Raw genomic sequence first — 27,297 nt, forward strand, 5'->3', positions numbered from 1 at the left:
TTTTTTCCATAAAAGAGAATTACAAACAGTAGCGTAGGGTACTCTGTAAAGAAACCTTAAAATTACACTAAGGTAAATGAGATCTGTTTATTGTATGAACTTTATGCAGGGCTTTAAAAAAGGCTTTTGCCCACTTGTGRTTATGTGAATGCAGACACAGAGAGGCTGAGTGACTYWGATSKTTTKRTWSMAAWRMKYWTTKSWAYMAAAMSATCWAAGTATTGGGTTATACTGCTATGCCAGGTGACCAGCAGCTCCTCCTAGTACCAGGTTTCTTGGAATGGTGCATTTCCACCTACCTTGAGCACACTTTAGCCATCTAGAATGGATTCATCTGCCCTAATATAATTATCTAAAGCTTTCCTGATCTCGTCCCTCTACTCCTCTTTGTCAATGAAAAAAAGTAATGAGCTCTTGCATCCAAAGACAAGTACTGTGAATTGCCCTCTGGAGTAACTGATTTCTCTGTCTTTCCCTTAGAAAGAGTCCAGAGGAGTAGTTTGAACTACATGCCTGCCTTTTAAATTATTACAGTTGGTTGCAAAAAATCTCACCTTATCTTCTCCTGGCAAATAAATTAGCTTCTCTACAGCCTTTATCAGGCTAATTCTCTTGGTAAAATATTGAAACGGTGCTAAGCAAATGTTGTGTTTTTTCTGCAGTAAGAGAAACACACTTCTGGATTTTTGAAATCTGCACTTGTGTTGAGATTAAACAGCCCAATGGCAGGAAACATTAGAATTCAAGATTTCTAATCTGATGTTTCAAAGCATAGTGAGACCCCCCAGCACAATACTTCTGAAAAAAAAAATCCTGAGGGAAAGACATTTTTAGCATTTCCAAGAGGAAAAATAATAGAAATAACTTGAAAWTACCTTAAGTAGTAAAAGCTGAGTTCCACCTAACTCACTAAATAACCATTTGAATTTTTGGATAAAAGGTAATTACTGTTTTTGTCTGTCCTTACCTGGAATTTATTTTTTTTTAAATATAAATGTAATTTTACAGCAATTTCTAGTTTCAAAGTTAATCAAGACAGTGTGATGGTAAACCATGATTGAAACATCTCTTTACTAAAATATTCTTCTTTAAAATACAATGCTGAAAGGATTTATCCAGATATCATTTGTTTTGCAAAGTATAATACTGATTTTTTTTACTCTCCATATGCATATATTACTTAATTAAAAAATCTTAATTAGTTTTTATGCAAATCAGTATAAATCTTAGTGATAAACTTTGTAAGAAGGCAACAGTCGGGTGAATTTAGGCATCAATTCAAGTAATCAATCTTAGCTTTGATTAAATTTTTTCTTGGTTGAGTCATATTATGTGCACAGGCTCTGAATGATGAAATGCTTAACGGTAAGTTCAGATTTAAAGTTTAATTTAGAGATTGCAAGTTATGTGGTTCAAAAAATAAAACAATGATCGCAAATTCTTCTGTGTTTTATATAGAATTTTTGATCTACTTCTATCAAAGGGAGTCTTCTCAAGTTTCAGATTTGGAGCCCATGTCAAACTTTGATTTGGTRGATCTTACCTAGATTTGTTATCCTTAGGCCAAGTAATTTTTGTTTGTTTGTTTTTAATKGAAAACTTCTCTTCTGCAGTTTGGAATTAGCCTATAGTTAGAGTAAGCTATAACGTAAAATCAATCAAAAYATTATTTGGAGATTTATAATGCAATAGCCCCTCTGTCAAAGTACAGAAATAATTATATTATAGTTATGTTAGAGGCTGGTAAGGACAGGGGAAGACATGTGAACTTGGTGTAATGTATTCTCTTTTTTAATGTTCAGGCATTTTAAAGAGTAGTCTGAGTCAGCAGATCAGTGTTAGTCTAGCAGTGTATTGCTTAATATTGTAGTTTAATGAAACTTTAAAACAAGATGTCATTTTATTAAGGGCAAGTATTCACAAGAGTCAAAAACATTCTATTCTTTTTATTAGTTTTATTTTGCTAGTTGCCACAGTCTGGTACCTATTTACTAAGTGTTTCTGTGATCTAAGAGAAATAAACAACATAAAATATTTTTTGGGTTTCCAGTATAAGTTACTRTCAAGCATTAAATACTTTTTAAGTGAGGTTTTGCATTGAAACAGAGCTATATTTCACCATTCACATTATATTTGAAAATRCTGCATTATTTGAATAATCCTTTTTTCCAAATCTTTTTTAAATTTGGAAATTTTATTAATTTGAATATCCCTCTCAGTGCATCCTTCAAATCAAACAGTGCAATCAGGATTTTTTTTTTTTTTTTGCTATTTTTAATATTGCTAGACTCCTCCCATGAAAAGACACGTTCTTTTCCTGCGTTCTGGTGCTGCCTAGAGTTGGGCTCTGATTTTATGATGTAGAGCACGGTGTCAGCACAGAGCAGGAGCTGAGCTGTGTGAGATATGCTGGAAGGAGCTGGATCGTCCCACGTCACAACATTCACACCTCACAGGKGGTGCTGGCCACGGACAGATGTTCCTTTTTGCAGATCCTTTTAGGAGTGACTGCTCCCTGGCTGCTGCCCCTCTGCTGAAGGCTCCTGCCCCCACTCTCACCCAGAGAGAAACAGCTTCCAGCAAAGCAGCTGGATTAGCTAAAATGGAAACAAAGGCTGGCATGGCCTGAAGACTACTAGGRATCTTCTGGATGATCCCTTCTGCTGGCACAGGAATGGCCAGCTAGGTCCAGGAGGGGATTTCTTCTCTGTGGTCTTTGTCAAATGTCTTTGTGTTACTGTGCCAGGCAACTCTCGCATTGACACAGAATAGCCTGTGATACCTAATTGTTGTTCATCAGACCTCACAGCACTGGAGCCATCACTGTCTGTTCCAGTTAGCATAGAAGATTCTTAGGTCAGAGCCCATTTCTCCATACCTGATGTTGAAGTAATTTTGTATTTCATTTAGAATCAAAACTGCATATTTCTCCRTTGSTTGATCACTAATGTTTTWAAAATTTTCTTTTTCATKATTTAWTWAATCTTTCCCTGTTTATTTCTGCTATTTCTTTAATGCTCTYATAAGAAATTCACAGTGAGATGTCTTGCATTTTCTTTTAGGTTTTGTGGTATTCTCTTTTTTTGTTTTCCTTGTTTTCTTTCTCTAACTCGGAAGATGCAGTGCCCTATGACAACGGCTGTAAAAAGTTGAGTGTGGCTGAAAATTGGCTTGGCTTATCTGCAAAATCTAACAGCTCTAAAGTAAGGCTTCAACTGTGTGATAACCCAGTAGCTGAGTATCTGTTTTCAGACGTTTATAGCAAGCTCCTAAAATCTCTGCTTTTCCTTTTAGTAGAAGAATTCCACTGAAAAGTAAGACTGGATTTCAGTCTCTGGTGTGCAGGCCCTGACAGGCTAATAAGGAAGAGTGATGGTGGCAATAAAAAGGGTCTTGGGTGCATTCTTCGTATTTCACTGGTTGTAAAATGATGGCCCTGCTACAGGAGGGCCACAGAGGGACTCAAAGTGAAATCTAGTCTGGAAAGTTTGAAGAGAYTGTTGTGGTGAAGTGACCTCCCCATCAGCTCCACCTCCCCACATTATTTATGGCCATCACATCAGAAGCGAGTTCTGAATTTAGAGCATTTGAGTTACCTTTCTAACYGAGAGAAGAGAGGTGTATCTTTTTTTTTTTAATTGTTTATTCTGTTGAAATTGTGTGCAATGATCATTTAAACACAATGTCAAAATTTGGAAATTAATTTTATTAATTGAAGAAAGTGAATGCGTTTGGAGTCTTATGTACCTCTTCATAGCATTGCAGTAGATAGTACCACTGTGAAGGTAAACTGRAATGACATAAAAATTCCCAATGAGCTGATTTCACATGCATGCATATTGACATAAATCCTAAAGTTTAAATCCTGTTTTGATGGAATTACTAKGCTGAAGTGTGTAGGTATGTGTACAGGTAACATGTTTTATCTTGCCTGTCACATTAAGCCAATCCCTGAATYTAACTGMCTCTAAAATCTGCAGACTTTAAAGGATATAAAAGGCTCTGTGTTCATTTAGCAAATACGAAATGGCAAGAGAGGAGGATTTTTATAACCTTGTGAACAGTAGAAATAAGCCAAAATTGAAAGAGATCTGGGGGGGGGGGGCGAAATTCGGATTGAATGTATACCCTTCAGCATGCAAGAAGCTGCCCTTGTTAGAGACTAACTTTGCATGCATAATTAATTTGAGCTGCACATTTTGTTTCTTACAACTAGAAGAGAAATTGAATTCAGGTGTTTGGTGAACATATGGGGGATTTACTGTGAATTTATGACCTGTGGTTTGAGTGTAAAAACCCAAGATACTAGCTGATAAAACTTAATGAAGCTTGTGCAGAGAAACTATTTTTATTTGCAGTTTTGTAATTCATACATTTTTTTGGTTTTTARCACCTCTCCCCTACCTTTTTATGCCTTATTCCCAATAAATTCTTTGACACTTAAGAAAAACAWAAGTAGTGGGGAGTAAGGCTTTTTATGCCACTTTCCAGGTTACCATGTTACAACTACATTTGTAGTCTAACAAATTTGATCTCTTGCTCAACTAATTTTTTTCTCAGTCTGACTGTAGCAATTCTGTAATCACGTAACAGCTCTTTTATACTGCACCCTCAGTGCTTGCTCCTCTTTGTGTACCATGCCTGTAAGTGTTAATATCCAGCCGTGTTCATGAAAAATCAATTCTGTGATGTCTCAGAAAAGGACCATATGCAGGGCACAATGGAAGGAGAGGACCAGCCAATCGGTCCCAGTAATTGAAGCTTGAGGAGTGGCATTCAGATGTCAAAAAATAAACCACAGAGCAAAACAGTAGGAAAAGACCAACCTTCTCTGGCAAGCTGGTGGCAGGAAGGAGACGGTGCAGACTGTGCTGCTGCTCGGCCCTCACCACCCTGTGCCGTGTGGGCACAGTCATCTGTGTCACTGATGATTAACAAATGTGCTTCAAGTGAACAAGCCAGCAGACTGTGCATTGGGACGTGGTGGTAACTTTAAGGCTGGTAAAGGGCACACTTTCATTTTGGTTTATGTCCATGASTTTTTGAAATGACTTGACAGCTTCTGCTTATTCACCCTCAAGGGCTGTCCGAAACAGACAAATCCATCTGCTTGGGGTTAAGCACTGTGGCGAGAGGCTGCTCGAGTTCCAGTAAATGTAGCAGAAGTTTTTATATCAGATTATCACCGCTCTGCTTTCTGTTGGGCTGTCTCATCCTACTCAAGCGATGAAGACAGGGGTCAATTTTGTAGACGTTCAGTTACTCCTGTACTTTGGTGAGGATGTGTGCCASCAACTATGGCCTGGCCACCAGAGCAAGGACATTGTCAATCCTCAGTGTGATGGAAATAAACTCTGTGTAAACAGAGGTAGATACAACTTCAGACCTTGATTTTTAATAYGACACAAGTAATCTGTTCAAACAAAAAGCAGTTTATATCATACAWATGGGTCATAGTTATCTGCCAGCATGAAGCAAATAAGAACCCATCTGTGTTTTATAACTGCTATCTGGAGATCTAAGCAGCCAGTCAGGCCAGTGAGGCCCCGGCAGCTCAAATGTGCGATAGAGGATTTCAAGGTGTAAAGAACACTGTTTGTTTACCAACCTTTTGGTTATTCTAGTCAGGTTGCAACTGCCTGGTGGTGTTGTTAAGGCCCTTTTCCATGCTTTTTCAGGCCAATAATTTTTTTTCCAAAGCTTTAGTCGTCTCTGTTCAGTAGCGTGTTTGTACCTACTTTATCACACTGAAAATCTGACTGTTTTGAAAGGAATTCAGCTCTGCACATCAGTGCATGACATCACACTGAGACATTGCTTAATGATCTGAGACTCTGATGGCCATTGCTGCAACTGCTTGTTTCTGGAAATATGTGACAGCCCTGGCCTATCTAAGCCTTGCTTACCATTGCATTTTTAGTCTGTGCTGGTGGTGGTGTGTTTTTGAAGCAGTGCTCACAAAATAACTGATTGTGAAATGTGCCATCTGCAGATGGAAGGCAATGGGGTGCCAAGTAGAGCTACGATACAAGAAAGCACAGATGCTTTGCAACCCAAGTAAACTTTGGCCCTAAAAGCCTTTCCTTGATTTTTATTTCTTTTAAGAACATTTAGTATTGAGAGCGGTTTGGTAGAAGAACATTGCTGGTATCCAATGCTAGGAGGTGCTAATTGTCTGCTGTAAATTCACAGCCCTCCTGTAATTAAGGGAAGGCTGTCTGGGCAAGCTGTGGTTACTGTAGAGAGTTGTAATTYCAGTTTTGCTAAAAGGTTTAAAGCTAGCATAGGTCAAATCTTCAATAGACTTTGGATGGATTTCAAGTTGAACTCCTTCCTTCCTGCTCACAGTGCTGAATTATTTGAGGTGGATCTGCCTTCAGATTTTTGGTTCATTTGAATGTCACTCAAACAAAACATGGCACAGTTAATTGAACTTTTGAGAACTTACACCATACACCCACAAAGGGGAATTTGAGCAGCAAGAACACCTGCAGCCTGCATCCTAGTAGTGTGTTGATATGACCCTGCCTCTCTTGGGTCAATTCATCCAATAAGTGAAAATTAATTTTGCTTTAGACTGGCTAAGGACACTTCACACTGGATGTAATTTGTTTAGCTCTGTCCCAAGGGATAATGATGTGACTTTAGGCATTAAGAGTTGTAGATAAAACAGACCTGAAAAGTACCTTAAAAAGGAATGAAGTTAAGTTTTGCACCACTGACTCCAAAATTTTATTGGTGCCATTTTCTACTTGTGATTATGATTTCTGCATTTCCCACCTTCTGGAAGTACTAACTGGGAGTTGAATGAGATACCAAGTGGGTTTACCAAGTGTTCTCTGWGTGCAGTGGGAGACAAAAAATAGCAAAAAAAGCACTGATGATAAGATTACCTGGATGGCAAGAGGTATGAAGAGAAGACACCATGTCAGGCCAGGACAGAGATATGCCAGCCCTCAGTGGTGAGAAGGTGAAGGCAGCTATAATTTAACCTAGAGAATCAGAACAAGGTTGAAATGAAAATAGAAACCAAAGGAAGGCAATCTAAGATATAATCTAAGCCTCAAACAATCTTTTAAGAAATGTATCTTAATGCCTCCTTAGCTGTCTGCCTTTTACCTTTTCCTCTTCTAAATAAAAATATTTAATTTTTTATTATTATAAATCCACTGACTGGATCTCACTTATTGTTTCTTACAGAATTTTTGAGCACAAAGAAGTTTGGCTAGATATAGAAATGCCTTATTCTAATTTTATTCTTTCTTTTCTGTGAAATAGTCCTCTTTATAATTCACTTCTTTTGCAATTTTCTAAATTTGGGTCATGTCCCTTGCTTTTCACATAAAATAGAAATATTGTTAAAAGATTTATCTTCTCTGCCATTATCAAATCTTTAATAACTTTGAATAACTTTTCTTAAATCAGCTTGACTTATTTTCTCTTTTCCTTTTTTTGTGGGTTTTTTTGGCATTAGAATAAGTTCTTAGGTCTTGAGACAAGTTGATCATAAATCCCAGGATCCTCCATGTCCTGTGTTATTCCATCTCTGCAGTGTAGAAAGTGTCAAATTCATGCATTTGTTGTTCGGGAAAAGACATTTTGGCTTCAYGGCATGGACACTGCATTTTCTTGCTCTTCCTCTGATGATGTAATTGGTTTAATGAATAACWATCACAAAACGTGCAGATGCCCTCAGATCTGTAATTACCCATCCAGTAGCCCATTTTAGGGCTGGTACACTGTATTCTGTATAATGCACAAGGTTTGGTGCAGTATTTTTGGGGTTTACCTKCTGTTTGTCATTGGATAAACTGCTTGAGTGTCACTTTTGCACTGTGAACCCTGGGAGTGTGGAACAACCTTAATTATGGAAGGCTGGTTATTTACCCATCATCTTGAGTACTACAAGGTATCTGCAGATAGCACTTTTCTAGTAATTTTTGCACAGAAATTCAATGTTTATTTAAAAAAAMCCATTATACCTGAAATACTAATGTTTACTATATTTTTGCTTCTTWAAGTGCAATTTATCATGCAGAAAACATTTGTCTGTGTAGAAAGCATCGGTCTACTTGTTTGTTGGATTAACCAATATCAGTTTTAGAAATTAACAAACCATTTAAAAGTGTTTCGTATGTCTTGTCTTGGATTGTGATCAATCCCTTTAAAATGTGAAGGGTATAGCAATTCATGGRAAAAAACCCAAGTGGTTGTATAGTAAAGCTGACAATAAGGAATAAATTTACATAAAATAAAACTGCAAATGGAGATAAGCTATTTCACAAAATGACGTTGAATTAAGGAAATAAAATTAGCAACACACCTACAATGAAGTGGAAATTTTGAAAATACCAGTGTTTCATTTCCACCTGCTCTTAATTAAGCTTTCTTTTAATTGTACTTTTCAAAAGGTAATTTGCACATGGAAGTTGACTTAGCCTACAARTAAAGCATTTCCTAAAGCTCCCATTTGGGCAAAAATAAAACCATGAAAGAAAACACTTCTGTAAATGCCTTCCTTTTCTTTGCCTTTSGTTTCAAATAAATTAAAAAACAAATCAACCCAAACCACTTCAAAAATTAGCCTTTGCCAGACTCATACTAATTTTTCTGTCTGGCCAACCAAGTGCTGATAAACTCTTATTTACTGGCCCTGAAAAGAGTGGGTGGTAACGTCTCAAACATCTGCAACCTCYAATGCCCTGCACCTACCAATCCCAAAAGACATGGCAAACAGTCACAAATGGACTCTAGAATTGTCTCTTTTCATACGAGGGAAGACACAGGATATAAATTCACTCTGTTTYATTATACCCTGTGTCCAAGGAATCTATGGAATTGCTTTCCTTTGTCTCCCTGCAGATTTCTCTTTTGAAACAAAGCTGTCCATTCCTCATCAGCTCTTTTGAAATAAATGACAAAATGCAGGGTGCAAGAACTCCACAAGAATAGATTAAAATGCTTCTGGTTAGTCTTGATATAGCATATTTGTTTGTCAGGCTTCCTGTGATTGCCACATTAACGTTTGAAAGAGTGGGTCAGGTAGGAGCTGCACAGCTGGAAAAATGTCAACAAGACCACTTTTCCCCTTCCCCATGAAATAATCCTCTCCTGTGCGTGTTGCATTATGGTTTCACATCCACCTGTGCTGTGGAGTGTGGATTACCAGGCATTGTGGAAAAATTGATGTTTTTGCAGGATCGAAGGTTCTGGGTGTGCTGGTTTGTGTCAACACCTCTGGGACAGAGCCTCCCCAGCCCACCCGGTGTCTGTGGGGCTGGCTGAGGCCAGCACTTGTCTGCTGCCTGGATCCATTCCTGCCTATGGCCTTGTCAAATGGATGGCTTTTTACTGCCCTCCAAGCCTTTTAATGCTTTCAGACTGATCAATTTAAAAGACTTGTTAAAAACAGARCTAAGGGATGACAGGCTCTTATTGATTGGGGAAAATAACCAAATTTTATATAGGTAGAGCCTTCAGACATTGTAATTAATTTGATGTGAATAAAGATCTGACAGTACTACAGTTTATTGATTGGGAGAAAGTATCTTTCTTGTTTATTCAGTAGCAGAGATCATTAGGACTTTTAATTTCCCTTTATGTTGGTCTGACACCAACATATCTATTCTCTTCATTCTCTAGGAGTGACATATGCTGAAAAGGTGCCAACAACTCATGACAATTTATAGAAMTATCCTTATTTGTCTTATCCTTGCTACATCTGAAGTTTCTTTATAAGACAAACAGCATWAATAATCCTAAAAAAAACTAAAGATCTTGGTACTAAATGCTTGTGAATTATTTTTAGGTCCGTAGTCCTGCAGTGCAGTAGCAGTCCCAGTACCAGGTGGCAGTTCCCAAGTGTGTTGATCATTTCCACCTTTCCTCTTTTAGCAACAGATCGACCCCCAACAATCACGACCGGATACAGCGCCTGAGACAGGAGTTCCAGCAGGCGAAGCAAGACGAGGACGTGGAGGACAGGAGACGCACTTACAGCTTTGAGCAGCCCTGGGTGAGTGTGCAGGGCCTGTCCRGTCTGGGAAGGTTGGCTGACTCCTGCTGTTATCCCCATCTTGGTTCATTGATACTTGCTTCATTTCTAAACTTCTTYTGCCATCTGTCATGTGTGCAGATAGCATTATTTGCTCTGTGTTTAGACCTTTGGCTCTGTGAGTTGCTGCTTGGATTCTTTTTGTCTCAAAGGCAGTATCTACTGATCTGAAATTTTCAAGGAAAATCAGAATAAAATACATACTAACAATTAATAGTGGAACATGTAACCTTGTAAATGGTATTTTCTCTGAAGCAATATCACTGTGTTTAGTTATTTTCTTAAAAGACAGAGCTATGACTTTTCACAGTACAAAAGATGTGCCTGCTTTACAGTAGTGTCTGACACATTAGCTGAGATAGTTCTGTATTGAGATATGTCCTAATTGATCTTTTAAATACTGATATAGTGATGTGATACAATTATTTAAATTCATGTGCTTATCTTGATTAAAATAATTGAATGAATTAGTGTTGCTTTTTAATCAATTACATATCCCAAATTAGGATCCTTTAAATGTGGGATAGATACTGTAATTTTGTTGAAAATCCATGATAAAGGCTGTGAACAGCTTGCCTGTGTTCCCAAAAAGGTGGGAACCGTATGATGACAACAGTAGAATCTCTCCCAGCTTCCTCTGAAGCGGGTGAGGGCAGTGAGTTGTTGTTACTCAGCATTGCCATGCACATGAGATTGAGGGGTGAGAACAGCCAAAGAGCCACATCTCTGTGTATGAAGTCACTGAGAGCAACAGTATCAGGGTACAGACTTCTCTTTTGCTGTGCTAGAAAACATCTGACTTCCTCTGAAATTGATTAAATAATATAAACTTCTTTTAAAATGCCCTTATGCTTTCAATTTGAGGTGTGGAAGATAATGTGATAGCTTATCACTGTGATAGTTTAGTCATTTGGGGATAAATTGKGGCTGGGTGTAGTTGGTACCTTCTATTATCCATATCAGCTACTGTTCAGTTTCCAAACRAGAGATTTGAGCAACATTCTTGGGAAGACTGTGTATGAGGAAAGCTTGTACTCTTGAAGACTTGGGAACTTCACTACTGAGGGTCATGGGCCAAATTGTTGTATATCTGAATGCCATAGCAACTTTAGACAGTCAACTTGGCTTTTATTATCTTTTCTTGTAATGAGCGAGAAGGGAATTWTTTGGATGACAGACTGATTACCTTAGGAATGGAATAATTTCCTAAATTGTGGGTCAGAACACTGACCTTTCTATTTTCTCTTATTCAAACAAATGGTATCTCTCTGTTTACTCCSCTTCTACAGATCATGCAAATGAGCTCAAAGTGACTAATTCAGCTTAATGTGTTAATATTAATTCTGAAGCTTATTGTTGCTTTTGCAGGAGCTGCTCTGTTTTTAAATACATAGGTGACCAAATGTTTTATTTAAGTACTTTAAAAAAAAAGTGGCCCAGAGTCTATTTGAATTATAATTTTCTTTTTCCATCATGYACTCCAGCCTTTCAAGATCACAATGCTTGGAAAGGATAAAGCAGTGATCTCATCCATTTCAGCAGTTCACAGTCATTTCAGTATTAAAGAGCCATAACCCTCTCACTTAAAAGAGTGTGTTATACTACTTTAACATGATAGTCTAAAATGATGGACTTCCTTAAGACAACCTCTCAAAACAGATCCAGATGTATTATTAAATACCAATGACACAAAAAAATGCAAAATTGGTTTCTAATATACTTGTAGGAAAATACCTAGATACATTCATCAGTATCTTTTCAGTCTTCTCCATCTGTGAGCTGTTGGTTCCAAACCACAGCAGTGCAAAGGGCACCTGTACATGGGCCATTGTTGAAAAGAGTGTTCTCACCTGAGGGAGAAGGGTTGTGCAGCCTACACAAACAAAAGGCTTTGCATGCAGAGAAACCTCTGAGCCGCAGAACAGCAGCCAACTCTGACCTGGTTTGGATAGAAAGAGAGGAAAAACTCTTCCTTGGAGAAGTGTGTGCTATGAGGTGATAAGTAGTTTGCATTTCTCATTAACAAGCTGATGGGATGGTTGAGGATAGGGAACAAGGTGCTGATGTGATGTGGGACTRTTGGGTACTTTAAGGAAGTATGAGTGAATATGAAGTTTGCAGTGTAAGTAATAGATGYTGATGGAAATCTGGCAGCTCTGAGGAGATTCAGAAGAGCTCAATACCTCAGAAACCCACTCATATATTATCAAAATGATCCTGTAAACCTCACCAAGTCCAATTCATTCCAGATTATTAATGGCCTGTGACACAGGAGTCCAGTTACCWGTGACAGATGCCTTCAGTCTCCTCCCTGGCTCGGAGGCAGATCTCATTCCACGGAGCACATCACACTGGCTCTGTGTGGTACCCGTGGGTGCCTGCCCATCCCTTTCTGCTGCTGCCCAGCAGGTGAAGGTCATTTCTCTGCACATGAACAATGCAGCAGAGCTGGACCTTTGCTGCTCCGTGTTTGTCCTGCCGGTAAACAAAGTACTTGACTGCCTGCGAGTGTTCACTCTGTGTCAGGCRGCTGAACAGACACAAAAAGTGATAGTGCTGGAATGAAATGACACCGTCTATTAAGCACCATAATATTTCTGCTCAAGGCCATTTGAATGACACACTGGTAGGKTTTAAGTAACTGCCTAAACRTTGCAACATTGAGCCATTTCAAAAATCCACTAGTTAGGCAGCTGAGTCTAAGCTTTATGGAATAGATTTTTGCATTTGTTTATTTCAAGATGACTTTGTCARGCTTCATAGTGGTTCTTTTTTTTCTTTTATGTGGCGCTTTTTTATGTGTGTGTATTTCAAAAGGCAAGGTATAAGAGGCTTTCAAGGGCAATACTACAGGCCTGGTGTTTCATGGAAGAAAGGATAAAAATAACATAAAATTTGATTAATCCATTTTAATCCTGCTGGTGTTAATTCCAGTCAAAGTTTGCAGAAATGTGTATGCAGGCAYATAGAATTGCACAGAATTACAGTGTGTCTGCTAATATTTAAGACGCTTGCAGTTGCTATGACACTTTTATACCAATGCAGAGTTCTTTTGGGGCTGATTTTTCTGTTTGGTACTAAAGTTGAGCCTCTGTTTTCTGTGCTTTTCTGGGTTGTGTTAGGTCTGCTGAGGTTTATCCTTGTACCATTCCCAGGCTTTGGGGGACTTTTGTGGTAATTTGTTCCATATCTTGTATTTTCGCCTAGTCACATCTTGATTAACAGACACCCCCCATTCAATCACAAAACCACAACTCTGTAGCCCTAAATGTCATGGGACTGAACAATCCAATTTTTAAAAAAGAGCGTTTTAAATCAATGGAAAACACTACAGCTGCTTGCCAGGCCTTCTTGTAGAAGCACACCAGTGATCCAAAAAAACCCACAAAGATGCAGGAGGGACAAAAGTTGGTGGTTTATTTCTTCAAATTCAATACAATAATTGAAATGAAAATGGGAAGTGGCAAATTCCATTCACAAATACTGGAAATGTTCATCTCCAGTCATCCTGGATTTGTTTGAATGATGGGAAAAAAACTGGCATTGAGAGAGCAGCTGAGCAAACTRTACTTTAAATATTYAGGAGTCAAATAAAAAGGTATTTTRTTTTCTRWAGATAGCAGCTAACTGGGTCAGAATATATAYACTACCTGACTTGTCTRAGTATAGCTTTAATTACATGCACAAATTTAAGGTAAATAATGACATGATTTTGTAAAGACGCCAGGAGTCTTAATAATGTGTTTATACGTGGCCTGATAAATAAAGGCTCAGAAAATTTGGGGACTATGCTTGGGTTGTTTTTGCTGTCTGTTGGTGTGTAGGTCTTGTCTCTACAGAAAAAAAAAAAATTGGTTTTGTCTGTTTAAGATGTTTAACTTGTTTGTTATCCCTGTACTCAAGACCTTGACCTYGTCAAAGACATACTAAATTTTGGATAATCTAAAATTATTTAGGAACAACAAAAGCCTGATTTTTATTGCTGTAACTTCAACCATAGCATGTTAATATTACCTGAAAAAATTAATAACAGACTTCATTCAATACAAACATTGTAAAGTTTATATSAAGCTATAAATTATGTAGAATTACTCAACACATTACTGAGAAAGAGAAGTAGAGTATTAATTCTATTATTAATCCATTTCAAGTATCTATTTTAGGATATTTTATGCAAGATATTAGGCAATATCTAATGGAGCATTGCAGTAGACAAAAACCTTAGAAGCTAAATTGCAGTTTCTCCTATCTCACAATCTGTTTCAGAGAGGAAACCAAAGTTATGCAAGGCAATGTCTCCACTGATAGTTTCTCTGGCTGTGTAGTTAACATCCATTTTATATCAAATCTGCAAAGGATTTAATAAAATACAATCATGTTTAGGCTCTAACATTATACATTTTTAACTTCTTTTACCCACTAGCTTTAATCTACTAATATATTTGAAATTAAAAATCGAAGAGAGATTTTTAAAAGAAATTAAGTCATTTTAGTTAGTAAACAAACATATTTGTAGCTCACAGGCAAACAGTGAGCATAAATACCCCAAGCAGAATTTCAGGGCATAGTGGTTTGTTTCTGTCATACTGAAGATCTTCTCTCTGCTTTTCCTGAGACAGAACAGAAATCTTTGTTCCATACTGCTCAGCTTCGAACATACACACCATAGAGAGGTACAGAAAGGGTGGGGTTTTCTTATTATATGTTGTTTGAATTAATACAYACACCTGTTGACAATTTTTAAAAGACATATTGCTATATGTTCTGYTCACCATAGCAACATAAACACAGAGATGGAAGTAAAAATAGTTTTCAAGGACATCTCCCAGAAACACTGAATGTCTTTTATCATTCTCAATTTTGATATACACATTTACTGGATTGTCTGTCATCTGTGCCAAGTACATTTTCACATAAAGCAGGCAAGGTCATTTAATCTTATCTATTTCTAATTAGTGCTGCCTTATGAGAACCATGGACTTTTGGGGGGCCTTGTGCCTGCCAACTTKCCAGGTGAACTTGAAACTTCTTGCTTAAACACAGAGCTTAATCTGGAAAAAAAAATTAACACATTTAATATTAAATAATGGTCTTTTTTAATAACCAGGAAAATACTAAGGGACTTGGTCCTTTAATAATCTCCCTGTTAACTATTTCTTTATCAGCCTAGAGAGTTCTATGAGTCTGAGCAAGCACTTCTCCCAGCTCATCCCTGTGGCTGTAGGCTGTCAGATAGGTTTGTCACCTACACTGGTAGATCTCCTATCACCTGAAGTGGGTGGATCTCCCTGAAAACCCAATGCCCTGAATTGCCCCCATGATCTCCTCTCTGTAATTCACTGGCAGCTTTGATCTGTGCYATTCCTGAGGGATCTGTGCTGCCACCATGCAGAATTACCCGTGTGGGCAGAAATGCCACTCTGCAGGGAAAGAGGCTGTGTGGGCRGCCCCTGGGGTAGGCAGGAAAAGAGAAGATGGACCTTTGTCCCTTTGTTGTCCTGGACTACTGATAATGGTCACTGCAACTTTAACCATGGGGGTGCAKTCTCTGTAACATGAAAAAATGTTGTTCACATAAAGTGAGAATGGAGGAACTTTTACCTTTACAGCCCTGGTTTTAAATTAATGCCTCTTTGAGAAGAGAGTGTGCAATTTCATCTATCTTAAAGCACAATTTTCCATGCTGAATATCGTTTAACAATGCTGAATGCCGTAACTATCATTGCCACTTAAATGTACTGTGGAAGGCATGAACATACATTTATTTGTATAACTCAGCCTTGGCTGTTATTGTGGCCTTGACCATATTCTAATTTAAAGGGTCAGTGCTTGTCATACATCTCATTGCAAGCGAGGCCAGAGTCCTTATCAATCTGTTTTGTGAGGACCGAGCTGTTGCCAGGTTTGTTGGATGGTTTCAGGTTGTTATAATTGTACTTAGCACTGTGTTCATATCAGTGTTAAAATTACTGTGTTATGTGTATTCTTTGTACATGGTTTTTKTTGCTGTTGAAAGATCTGAAAATAGTGCAACATTTTTTTTTCCATAATTTTCTCCATTTTATGCTGACATAAACAGGCTAAGCATTTATATAGATGTGTACTTAGGAATATATTTTAGAAAAATATATGTATATAAAAGCATTCTATGAGAACTGAGATAAAATTATCATCAGTTTTTTGAAGACTAAGGCTACTTATTATATGAATATTTTTTGTTTAGTTACTTTAATCAACAGCACATTGAAAAGTTTTATCACTGTATGGAGATTAGCATTTTTTGAGCAAATTAAGAGTCAAAAATGTAATATATGAAGTCTTTATATCATCATAACCATATCTCAAAGGCATTCACAGTGGTATTCCTGATGTTTTGAATGAAAAGGTTTGAAAGAAGGGCCTTTTCATTAATAAGATCATTGAATGTACCTGTTTGTGTGTAAATATGTTATGTTACAGAATATGTTACTACATACAAAGGGAGAATTTTTATGTCTCATTGACATATTTTTGGATACTTGAAATGAGACAGTAGATTCAATTATATGCACAGCTTATRTAGATGTGAATAACTTTCAGACTAAATAAGTGTCCTTTCCAGATTAGTTAAGTATTGCAAATCCTCTTAGTTTAGCRGGGCACACAGGTATTCATACCTTCAGTAAATCAGATAATGGATTTGAGATGATTGCCTTTAGACCCATCAGATTATAAATGCCGTCCATTAGATGAAATTCTTCGTGAACTGCAAAGAATCCAGACCCGACTCCTCAAATCCCGTCATTTTGGGCATGTACTGCAGCAGCAGGCAGGAGTGACAGCTCCTRCCTCTATTGAGCCATTGGTTCCATAGTGCATTAAAAAGAAATATCTCTGAAGTTATATTTTCATCTTAGTCCATTGATACTCCATTAGGACTTTCAGAGCCTCTGTCACTTTCCTACAGGCTTTTGCAGTAACTTAATCTCTCCACACATGAGTATGTGCTTTCTAGATGATGCATTTTATTGTCTTGTGTAAACCTAAACTGAGCAGCAGCTCAATCCCATCTCCACCTATGGGGCAATTTAACCATTCTCTGTACCATCAGATTCCTTAATCCATTATATTTACAGCCAGCTGAAAAAAGAGCAACTGTTTTCACATAAAGAGAAGCAATTCTGATTTCATGTCTTGTCTGTGATAACTGCTTTCTCACATATGACATAATGTAGCTGCAAGCTTTCCAATGTTGTTGAAGTGAAACCCATGAAATGAGGAGATTGGCTCTGAAATCTTAGTTTAAATGTTTTCATTCTTTATGGAGAAGTTGATATGGGAACTTTTGAGTTTCCCTGTGGTTCGCTGTAAGCTGCTTATAACCACACAGGAGAGAATTCACAAATAAACCSTGTGATTTTCAGGTAATCACTCCCTGCCATAAGCTGAGCCCTTCAATAAAATACCAAATGTCAGAAGACTCTCAATAAAGTCAAGAAAGTTAGAAATGTTGACATATGCAATAACTGAAATGCTGCTCTGTATGTGTTGCCCTTATTTAATATAGAAGGAAATCTCTGTGGGGGTTGTTGGTTTGGACATACATATGTACAGCTTATTCATCTCCAAGAAAATTTCCCACAAGGCTGACATACGATTCCATTTTCTCAATTTGTTGCTTCATCTCACCATTCCTGAAGCATTTTTTCATGAGAAATGCTGTTTTAGTGAGGTTTCTATAGAATAAAACTATTATGAAGTAGACATTACTGTTGCATTCAGTATTCTCTTAAATAAATTCACTGTTATTCCTAGTCTGTGCTTTCACATTCTGATTCTTTTGGCCAGTAATCTTCCCATAATGGGAAAAGGGTATCTGTTAAATTCTGAGCTGAGACTGGTGCTCTGTCTGAAGTGTATTGTCATTCATAGCAAAGTTTCTAAAAGTTGTACACCTGTTTAAAATTTGTTGTTTCTGGCTACCGCAGGTACGTGACTATAATAAGACATTTATGTCACAAATGACAACTTTCTAGTTTCTAAAACTTGTCTTCAATGTGCAAAGYTTTTGAAAAGCCTTTCATCTTGCATATATTTGTGAGCCATTATGATCTCTTTCTGCTGCAGAAATTATAATGGAAAAAACCAAGAAATGTTTCTTTTGAGGAAAAGCAGAGATAAAAAAGCAAAAYGTGCTTTAAAAGCAAGTGTGAGACAAGCTGTTTCAGTCCCAGGCTCAGACAAATGGTTATGCTCCCTAACCTGCCCATGATTAAACATATGTATTTGGAACAGTAACTGGTAATTTTAAGGAAAAAAAAATGCTCTGTTTCTTTGTAGGCAAAACCTTATTAAGTAAAACAACAAGAAAAGCCCATAGCATTCTTTGATTTTTGTGACTCTCTATTTTGCAAAATGAAATCACWAAATCTGAAGAAAGTAGCATGGTAAAATTAAAGGTTGTGTCTRTACAAAAGTAAGCTTTTTCATGTTCCATTCATGTTTTAATCCAGCCATTCTGTCAGATCTTGACCAGTAATACTCTGTATTCCCAGAAAGACCATCCRTTTTCACTTGCTCTTAGTATTGGCCTTAAAGTTTCAAATTGTCACCTCATTAAGATCCTACACAGAGATACAGGAGTCCTCACTGGCCACAAAAGACTTGGTGATATAAAGAATTTATCTACTTTATCATATTGAACCAGAAAATGTTTTATCCATCTCTGGGTCAACAGCAAAATAAGATGTTTCTACTGAAGGAGAGCATCRCTTGAGTGTATTGGGGAGGTTCAAAAAAGCTGCTGTGCTCCTTCCCCCCTCAAATCCTGAGTGGGGTGTAAAACRTAACATTACCATGGCTAGGCTAACTCAGAGAGTCTGAAAATCTGTTCCTAATTTAAATCTGACTTCATTTAAATGAGAACATTGCCATAAAAGCATAACCCATTCTGGATGATTGTTTGCCTGATACATCTCAGAAGTGGTAGGTGAGAAACAGAATTTGTAGCGCAGGCCATCGTTGCGGGTCAGAATTTAACCTAATTATTGCAAAAGAGCTCCTTGAGCTTTATGTCGAAACAAATATCKCTGTATTTGTACAATGGCAGCTTAAATGATGGCTCTTTTGTGGGCATTTTTCTGCCTTGCTTAAAACATTTTCATTTTTGTGTTGCAGCCAAGCGCCAAGTCGTACTCCCAGAGCGGCAGACACTCCGTGTCCGTCGAGGTCCAAATGCAGCGGCAGCGGCAAGAAGAACGAGAGAGTTTCCAGCAAGCTCAGCGCCAGTACAGCTCCTTGCCCAGGTATGGAACTGTCTGAAACTATTCCATGCCCAGCAGCCTGGAGCTAATTCCATTTGTGGAGGAAAGTGTTGTACTTGGTGCAGACACRTTTGTTCAGCATCGATATGAGGTGGAATGTATTCACCGTGGAAGAGGCATAACATTTCTTAAGTGAGAGCATGTGGTAGCTGAGAATTGCTTCAGAGAATTGCTTCAGAGCTGATTTCAGGGGATTTGATGACATTCAGCACCCAGAATTGAAATATTAAAACAAACCTATTCTTAGTGGGGGCACCATCCAGTTTAAGTTTCTGCAATTACAAAAGTCTCCTGGGTATAATATGAGTTGTCCCCTTTTGACATGATAGATGATTTTTTTCTGTTGCCTAATTCCTTACTGGGTAGAAAATCTATCTTTGTGATGTTAATATGGAAGAAAAATTAAAAGGGAAAAACATTTCATGACCTCCAACAAAAAATATGGAACTGAGAAATTTATCAAAGAAATCAAGGGTCTTCAAGTTTACATATATACATTTTAAATATCTATAGAATGCTGAAAATGAATACATTTTTTGTGTAAGTAAACATTTTTTAAATCATAGTTTTTTAAAGATTAGTTGTTTGGACAAAATGTCTTTTACTTGATACTTAGTTTTAAGAGCTCACAGAAATTTAGCCAACTTGTATTTCATATTAATTCTCTTAGTTAAGCATTATGCAAATAGTCTTTGCATTTTGAAATATCAGCAGCAATGGTTGAATGGAGAATAATTTACACCGGAGCTTGGTGTCAAATTGTTTTCCAACAAGGCTGTATTATTTTTCATGACTCGTGTGGAAATGATGTAGAAAAAAATTTGTTGTGACAAGATATGTTTTACCAGGTATATTATAACTCTTTTTTTGGAATCAAATAGAAGCTTCATAGCAAAATTATCTAACCATGAACTCTTATCTTGGCAACATCTTCGAAAATAAAACAGTTTCAGATTTTCAAGTGCTTTAACACCTTTCAGTGTAGAATTTTTCTGTTAAGTTTGGAAGGAGGGAAAGGGRAATGTAAAGTTCCTGTGTTTTCTGAGATTGCAACTTGCTCTTGAGGATCTTTATATCCCCTCTTTTTATTTCTGCCTTCCTTTGGAAGTGACCACACCTATTAATGCCATATTGTTTCTCCTGAGAAATTATTTTTCAGTTCTGCTAGCCCCACTCAACCATGTTTATTTATAGTTTTAAAACTGATTCTTAGAATTCGCTTCCCCTGTTCACAGTCTCTGGTAGCATTTAAAACTTGGAATCAGTTGCAATGCTGTTCCAGTGGCAGAAATAATAACCCTAAAGTGAAAATTAATCTACAAGAAATATGGAAAATAGATCATAGAACAGATCATGTGAATGCTTTTTTTGAAAAGAGTTACTTAGAACTTTACTCAAGGTGATTTTCAACATGAGAAATRGCTAGCAATCTRGCAGTGCATGTTACTGAGTAATTAATGATAATTTAATGGCTTCATTTGAGCACTCTGGGTATTTCAGCTGTGCTGAGAACAGACAGCACTGCAGGGCTAAAGTTCAGCACTGTAAATACCAAAATACTCCTATAAGAACCTGAGGCATCCATTTCTCCAGCTTTACAAACTGTTCCTAATGCTGTGACTGATCTTTGAAGAAATCTTACTGTTATTGTGAAACCCAAGTTTAAAGTCCCAAACTTCATGTTCCAACCATGACTTTGTAATGATTGAAGTTTGTACACTGGCTTCATTCTTGAGCTTTGTTGCTTTTCATCTTGTGTAATCTCTAAGAGCATCTTTTTTTTTCCCCTTTGCACATTCAAATCTTTAGTACTGAAGGCAAATAAACTCTTGAGTCTATTTTAAAGGATCTTCCCAGAAAGACAGAGAAAGTGTGCCAACTAATTTTGAACAAGTACCAGAAAACAGTCAGTAAATTAAATTGGTTCAACTAGTCATCCTCATGTCCCATGTGAAACCGTAAGAACAAGCTTTGACTCCATGTTAATTTTCTACTACTTAAAATTTATCTTGCTCTAGATCAGAAACCTGACAGTTTTGTAGCCTACAGAGGTTCCYTCAATTTGCTCTTGTTCCAGGGAGTGGTAAAACATGACTCAGAAGCATTGTTTCTTTGGCAAAGTTGGATATGAGAATACCAAKAACAGCTATAAAAATTTTGTAAGAATTTACATTACGTTGTAATTTTTGCTGGAATAATTTACATTCACTCTGCATAACATTTTTCATCCAGAGGTCTCAGAATCAGTTATGAAATAAGGTGGATATGGTAATTTTGAAATTATACATGTGGAAGGAAGATTGCAAAAACATTRGGAGACTTTTTACTTCTAGTAATTGTAGAAAAATTCTCCAGGTCTCCTGTCTCTCCACTACATATTCATTGGATGAGGCCACATTGTCATATGAGATGACATGAAAAACCAAGCCATATATAAACAACTAAATTATTTTCTTATTGATTTATGCTGCAATATATTTTATTTTATTGCTTGATTCTCATACTCTAATTTTAATCTCAAAGGAGGTATCTCTTTTGCTGCAGCACAAAATTGTTTTACTTTATCACCGCCAATCTTATTTTAAATTCATACAAGCATCTAGCAGTTTGATAGTAAATTAAAGTTATTTCAAAACCATAATCTGTCTTCAAAATAATATGGTGATTTATTGCGAAAAGAGATAAGAATTTGTAATTCCTATATGTATTTGGCCTATTTATCTACTCCTTAGAGCCAAAAAATAAGCAAAAATTGTTATCTTTCCCTTTTATGACAGCTATAGCAGGCTGGGAAACAGTCCTTATAGCATGAAATTCCTTAGTTCTGGAAATGGGAGGAAGAAACTGTGTAGCTACCCATCAGTAAGGAGCGTTATTTTCTGACTTGTGCAGCATTAGGACAAGTGTTTTAAGGATCTACCTGCTGCTTTTTTAATCAAGTGTGAGTCTGGATTSAAATCTTTCATGAGTGACTTCATAATTGCTGGCTGTTTACCTGCATTTTTAGGAAGCACAGTAATATGTATGATTTTTCCTAGTCTGCAACTGAATTGTAACACTTCTTTTCTTGAGAACATGAGGGTAGTTGTAGCACTGGATGGGTTTTCATAGAATATTCCTTCTACAGAGGCRTAGAAATACGGTCCAGTTCTCTAGGAAGTGTTATTCTAAGAGACAAGATACCACTTTGGGGCAGAAAGTGACTCTAGAAAGTGATTTCTAGAGAATGCCGTAGCTGGGAGAAAGCTAATGACATGGCAGAAGCTGCCTTCTTTCCAGTGATTGTTGTCAATAACAGTAGAAGGGGAACCAGAACTTTTGTCTTAAATACSTCTTTCATTTTTCTTTTCAGGCAAAGCAGGAAAAATGCCAGTTCTGTATCTCAAGACTCCTGGGAGCAGAATTATTCCCCTGGAGAAGGGTTCCAGACTGCCAAGGAAAATCCCAGATATTCCAGYTACCAAGGATCGAGGAATGGCTACATGGGGGGACATGGCTTTAATGCCAGGGTAATGCTAGAAACACAAGAACTGCTCCGCCAAGAGCAGAGGCGGAAAGAACAACAACTGAAAAAAAAAACTTCTTCTGAAGGGTCTAGCAACTATGACTCATATAAGAAAATTCAGGACCCTAATTATACMCCTCCTAAAGGTCCTTTTAGACAAGATGTACCGCCTTCACCATCTCAGGTAGCGAGGCTGAACAGACTGCAAACACCAGAAAAGGGAAGACCATTTTACTCTTGAGGTGAAGAACATGAGGATCGACCTACCCTTGCAATAAGGAACATTTTCATATAAAGACTTATATTTTGAAAACTTTTCAAACTGATGGTACTAAGRAATATATCCGTTCTCTATTTCAGTGCCTTTGAAAATATGGGCAAAGCGTTGGTGGGCCTTATGTCTTTGCCCTTGTGTCCCAAGTGTTGAATCCATGGAAGGACATTCCACCATTTGACAATCATAGCAGGAGGGAGCAGTGCTGTCCCTGCCTTCCGAGCTCTGTAGCCCAGTCCAGCAGTGACTTTTCACTAGGATTTGTTGTAATGTGTTTTACTTTGCAGTGACTTACTACACCAACRTGCAGTTTTGCGGCATAAAATTAATGAATTTGAGGTTGAAGGAAGCATTGACATGTCCTTTTTTATTTCTCTCGGGTCAGAAGGAGGTGTACATATCACTCTTGAGTGGACAAGGCTGAGCTCTACGCTGGATTGCTGTTGGAGTTCTGATATGTTTTATGGTGGAGTCATTACCAGTCTTTGTTGATCAATATTTAAGTGTCTATATGCTGAAAAACTATCCTTCTCCTATTATGCACATATGCACTCTTTCTTTTCTCTCTCTCCCCACTCTGAGCTTATTGAAAAAGCCTTTATCCTGACTCATGAGAAAAAYAATATTAAGCTTTCAGTTATCCTGAGAATCCTGTTACAATTGCCTTATAATCTTAATACACAGCCCATWACAAATGAAATAACTGGAGAGAGATTATTTATACAGACACAGCCAAACCTTTGATAAGTATATTTTACTATTTTATTAAAGATGGGACATTATGAACAAACATACAATTGAGTTCTGCTTTGCTGCTAAATTAATTTGGTCATATGACACTTGTATCTAGGAAGAGAACTAGGGAGGGTGTCATCTCATGGTCGCCTCATACACAGTAGCCTTTGGGCAAATTTTGGAGATAGATCAAAGCAAGAGCAGAGAAATAAATTTTTTTCTTTGGATCAAATAGTTGTAAAGAGAACAATTCCTTCTTTTTAGAATTTGTGAAGCTTTGTGGACAATTTCCTTTGTGCTTCCATATAGCATTTTGTTACATCATGATGCTACATGAAAAGAAACCTTTAAGTACATGAATGAGACATAAGTGGAGAAAAACTGTTACACATCATCCTGAAAACATGTCAGTATCCAAAAATTACTAAAGCAAAAAAGATTGCTGTAGCAGAGAGTAATATTTGAATGTGCATATGGGATATGAGAATTTCTTTTGCAGCAGCTGTTTTTATGTTTGTTGATCTGAACTTCGTGTATTGTAAAAAAAAAAAATAGCTGGGTTGCTGAAGTGCCTGCAAATCCTGATGTGAAAAGGCTTGAGAATGGATCTCAGCATACTGTGTACAAAAAAAAAGAGAGAAAGCAAGAAAGAAAATCATGTATTCCGTGATTTWAAAAAAAAAGCCTATTTTTTTTTACTGGCACATTTTATTTTTGCGCCAAGTTGTTTCTAGAATATATGTGAAATATCAGCACACATATCTGTGTCTTTTATGCCTGTTTGTTAACAGTTTTTGTTGTTAATAATGTACTCCATGTTTAAAAGTTCTTATTAGTGTAAGCACAGTGACATTGGATGACAATAGCTTTTTTTACGCAGAATTTACAAAACTGTGTAAAACGGCTTTCCTTGTACATAYGAAATTTAGAATAAAAGGCTGTTTYCATCCTTGTCTTGGTATTGCCTGTAGACCCCTATGAGAACTGCTGCAGACACTGAGTTTAAAAAACACTTAACTGATGTTATTTTATATTATTCCTATTGATTTGTGTCTTCCTGTGAACACTTATAAACATCAGAAATAAGAAAGAAGAGACGAGAAGAAGAGAAGAGAAGAGAAGAGAAGAGAAGAGAAGAGAAGAGAAGAGAAGAGAAGAGAAGAGAAGAGAAGAGAAGAGAAGAGAAGAGATCAAAAAAAAAAGAGAGAGGAAAAGAAAAGATAAAACTAAAAAAAAAAAAAGGTTTACAGTCCAGCTGAGCACCTGAAGATATCCTCAGAGGCAAAACCCACATTATTTAATGTGTTGTGTTATTTTAGGCTATACCTATGATATTTAAGATGCATATTTTTAAGACTGCCCTCTGTGGCGAAAGTCTTCCATGCTGTAGTGTGGAATCCTCTGCCCAAGGAGAGGACTGTCAGAAGGACATCACTGCAATTTGGGCAAATCCAGGTGTGTGTTAGGAATCTCCCTCTGCACTTTGTGTGTGCTTTGGGGTCTGATGGGAGCCCCTCACAGGAATGTTGACATGGTGAAAAACAGGAGAAGGCAGATTTATGAAAAAAGCAATATTTACAGTGCCAATGATACTCTGTTTCCCCTATTAGTATTGGAGCTGAGTCTGGTTTTCTCCTTCTTCCCTCATTTCTCCTTTTGTTGGTTACTGCAGGAATGTCAATCATGATTCTGTGTATGCGTGACATCAAGGTGTTGCCATGGCAATAACAGTGTCAAATTATTCAYTGTGACTTAAGTGTGGGATCTCAGAGGGGAAGAGTAGCAGGAGCTCTAGGGTGGACAGGCAGCTTTCAGTGCCCAAATAAAGTAAAGGCAGGATTTTCCAAAAGATTTAAATTGTAGCATCTTGCATTTGCGCGCAGGGGAATAATTGCATTTGCAGTTTTGCAGAACTTGCTGTCTCATSTCCTGACTGCATTCCCAGATTACATAGTTTGACATTTCTATGGATTTATTTGCACTGGCAAATAATTGCAAGCACTAAAAAATGCATCCACAGGAATGGAAAACAGGTTGAAGTCCTTTTCAAAACAAAGCCTTTGATAAACTGTTGTAGGAAAAAGGGCATGTGTTTRGAAAAGTACGAAGTACAGGATGTTTTATGTGCGAGGATGGCATATGTTAAAGTTTACCCTTCTATGAAAATCCTCTTCAAGGTGTTAACAATTTGCCATAATTAGATGGGTTCATGAAAGAAGGCAGATGTTCTCTTTGGGCCGTGTCTGTGTTATGTTAGTAAAGAATAAGGTCTTTTTCTGGCTTCGTCATCCTGTCTTCTTCCTGACATAGCGTAGACAGGATTTCTAATATTAACTCCTGTAAGTTGCAGAGGGCGATAAGGAAGTGGGAGGAAGATATTTTAAMAGAAAATGACCTTTAGTTCTGCCTAGTGAATAGATTCAAAAGTTAATTGAGCTAACTGCATGACTGCAGTAATTTGTTTGTGGAYGCATTACCATTATGAGATTAACTCTGTAGCATTAGTATATTTGAGAGTGGTCACAGGACAGACTGTAAGGGAGCTTACAACATCGAGGAGTGGGAGTACTGCTTGCACATTTTGCTCTGTTGAAATCCTGAGAAAACCATCTGGAAAGCCTCCTGTATTTTATCAAAATAATTTGTTAATGCTATTGAAATTCCTTGGGAAAGTTTAATATTACCAATGCAGAGGACTGCTGCCTTTCTGAAAAAAAAGCAACTTTCCCTCTTCTTATGGGCCTCCTTGGAAGCATGAGTGCAACCTTAGTGAGTTATTGCATGGGCCAGAGAGTTTGACTGCGTGTCTTTGAGAATTCTGCCATCAAAAACAGCGAAAAATGGCGTAGAGCCCAGCTGAACATGGCTGGATAGTACAATTGCCATTTATTGCTGGCAAACAGCTGGAAGAACAACAAAATAAAATCTAAGCCCATCGTGACCATAGATATGGGRCCATGACTGTAGATATATGGCCTGCCTTTCAAAGCTGTGCTGATGTTTCGGTCACGCTCTCTCTGTTAATGAGTATCTGTAACACTGCATTTATCTGTTCTGGRTATTTTGAGAAGGGAAGGGTTTGGCCAGACAAGGAGGAGATGTGCCAGATTAACAGTGTTGGCTAAACATAGGATATTCTTGAGTAATTCAAACCTTTGAACTTGGGTTGTTGAGACTTAAAGTGAATTTGGCTATTGCATGTCCTGGCTTGCAAGACTATTTTCAAAATATTTCCTAATTCTGTTTGCTGTGCCTGACTGTTTCTACATCTTTCTYTCCCAAATCCTCAGTCTCGTTAATAAGAGTTGTGAGGAATCTGTCAGGAATGCAAACCCTCATCTATTTCTTATGYTGCTGTTGTGCCACCACACCCTGGCCTTCCAGACTCAATTTAAAATTCAGCTTTAGCGTGGCACAGGGAGGGTGA

General features: G+C 37.5%; 1 protein-coding gene across 1 annotated transcript in view; it reads left to right on the forward strand.

Moving 5' to 3' along the window:
• The window catches only part of PARD3 (par-3 family cell polarity regulator), a 392,579-nt gene extending 367,762 nt beyond the window's left edge, over positions 1 to 24,817 (forward strand). Inside the window, 3 exon segments of the mRNA XM_057380497.1 lie at positions 9,895 to 10,015; positions 19,211 to 19,338; positions 22,709 to 24,817. Of these exon segments, the coding sequence (XP_057236480.1) occupies positions 9,895 to 10,015; positions 19,211 to 19,338; positions 22,709 to 23,102 (643 nt within the window). The 3' untranslated portion in view covers positions 23,103 to 24,817.
• Positions 24,818 to 27,297: the final 2,480 nt, after the last annotated feature.

This window comes from Malurus melanocephalus, unplaced genomic scaffold (assembly GCF_030028575.1).
Source record: "Malurus melanocephalus ecotype Western Australia unplaced genomic scaffold, MMel_1.1 scaffold_454, whole genome shotgun sequence".
Lineage (NCBI taxonomy): Eukaryota > Metazoa > Chordata > Aves > Passeriformes > Maluridae > Malurus > Malurus melanocephalus.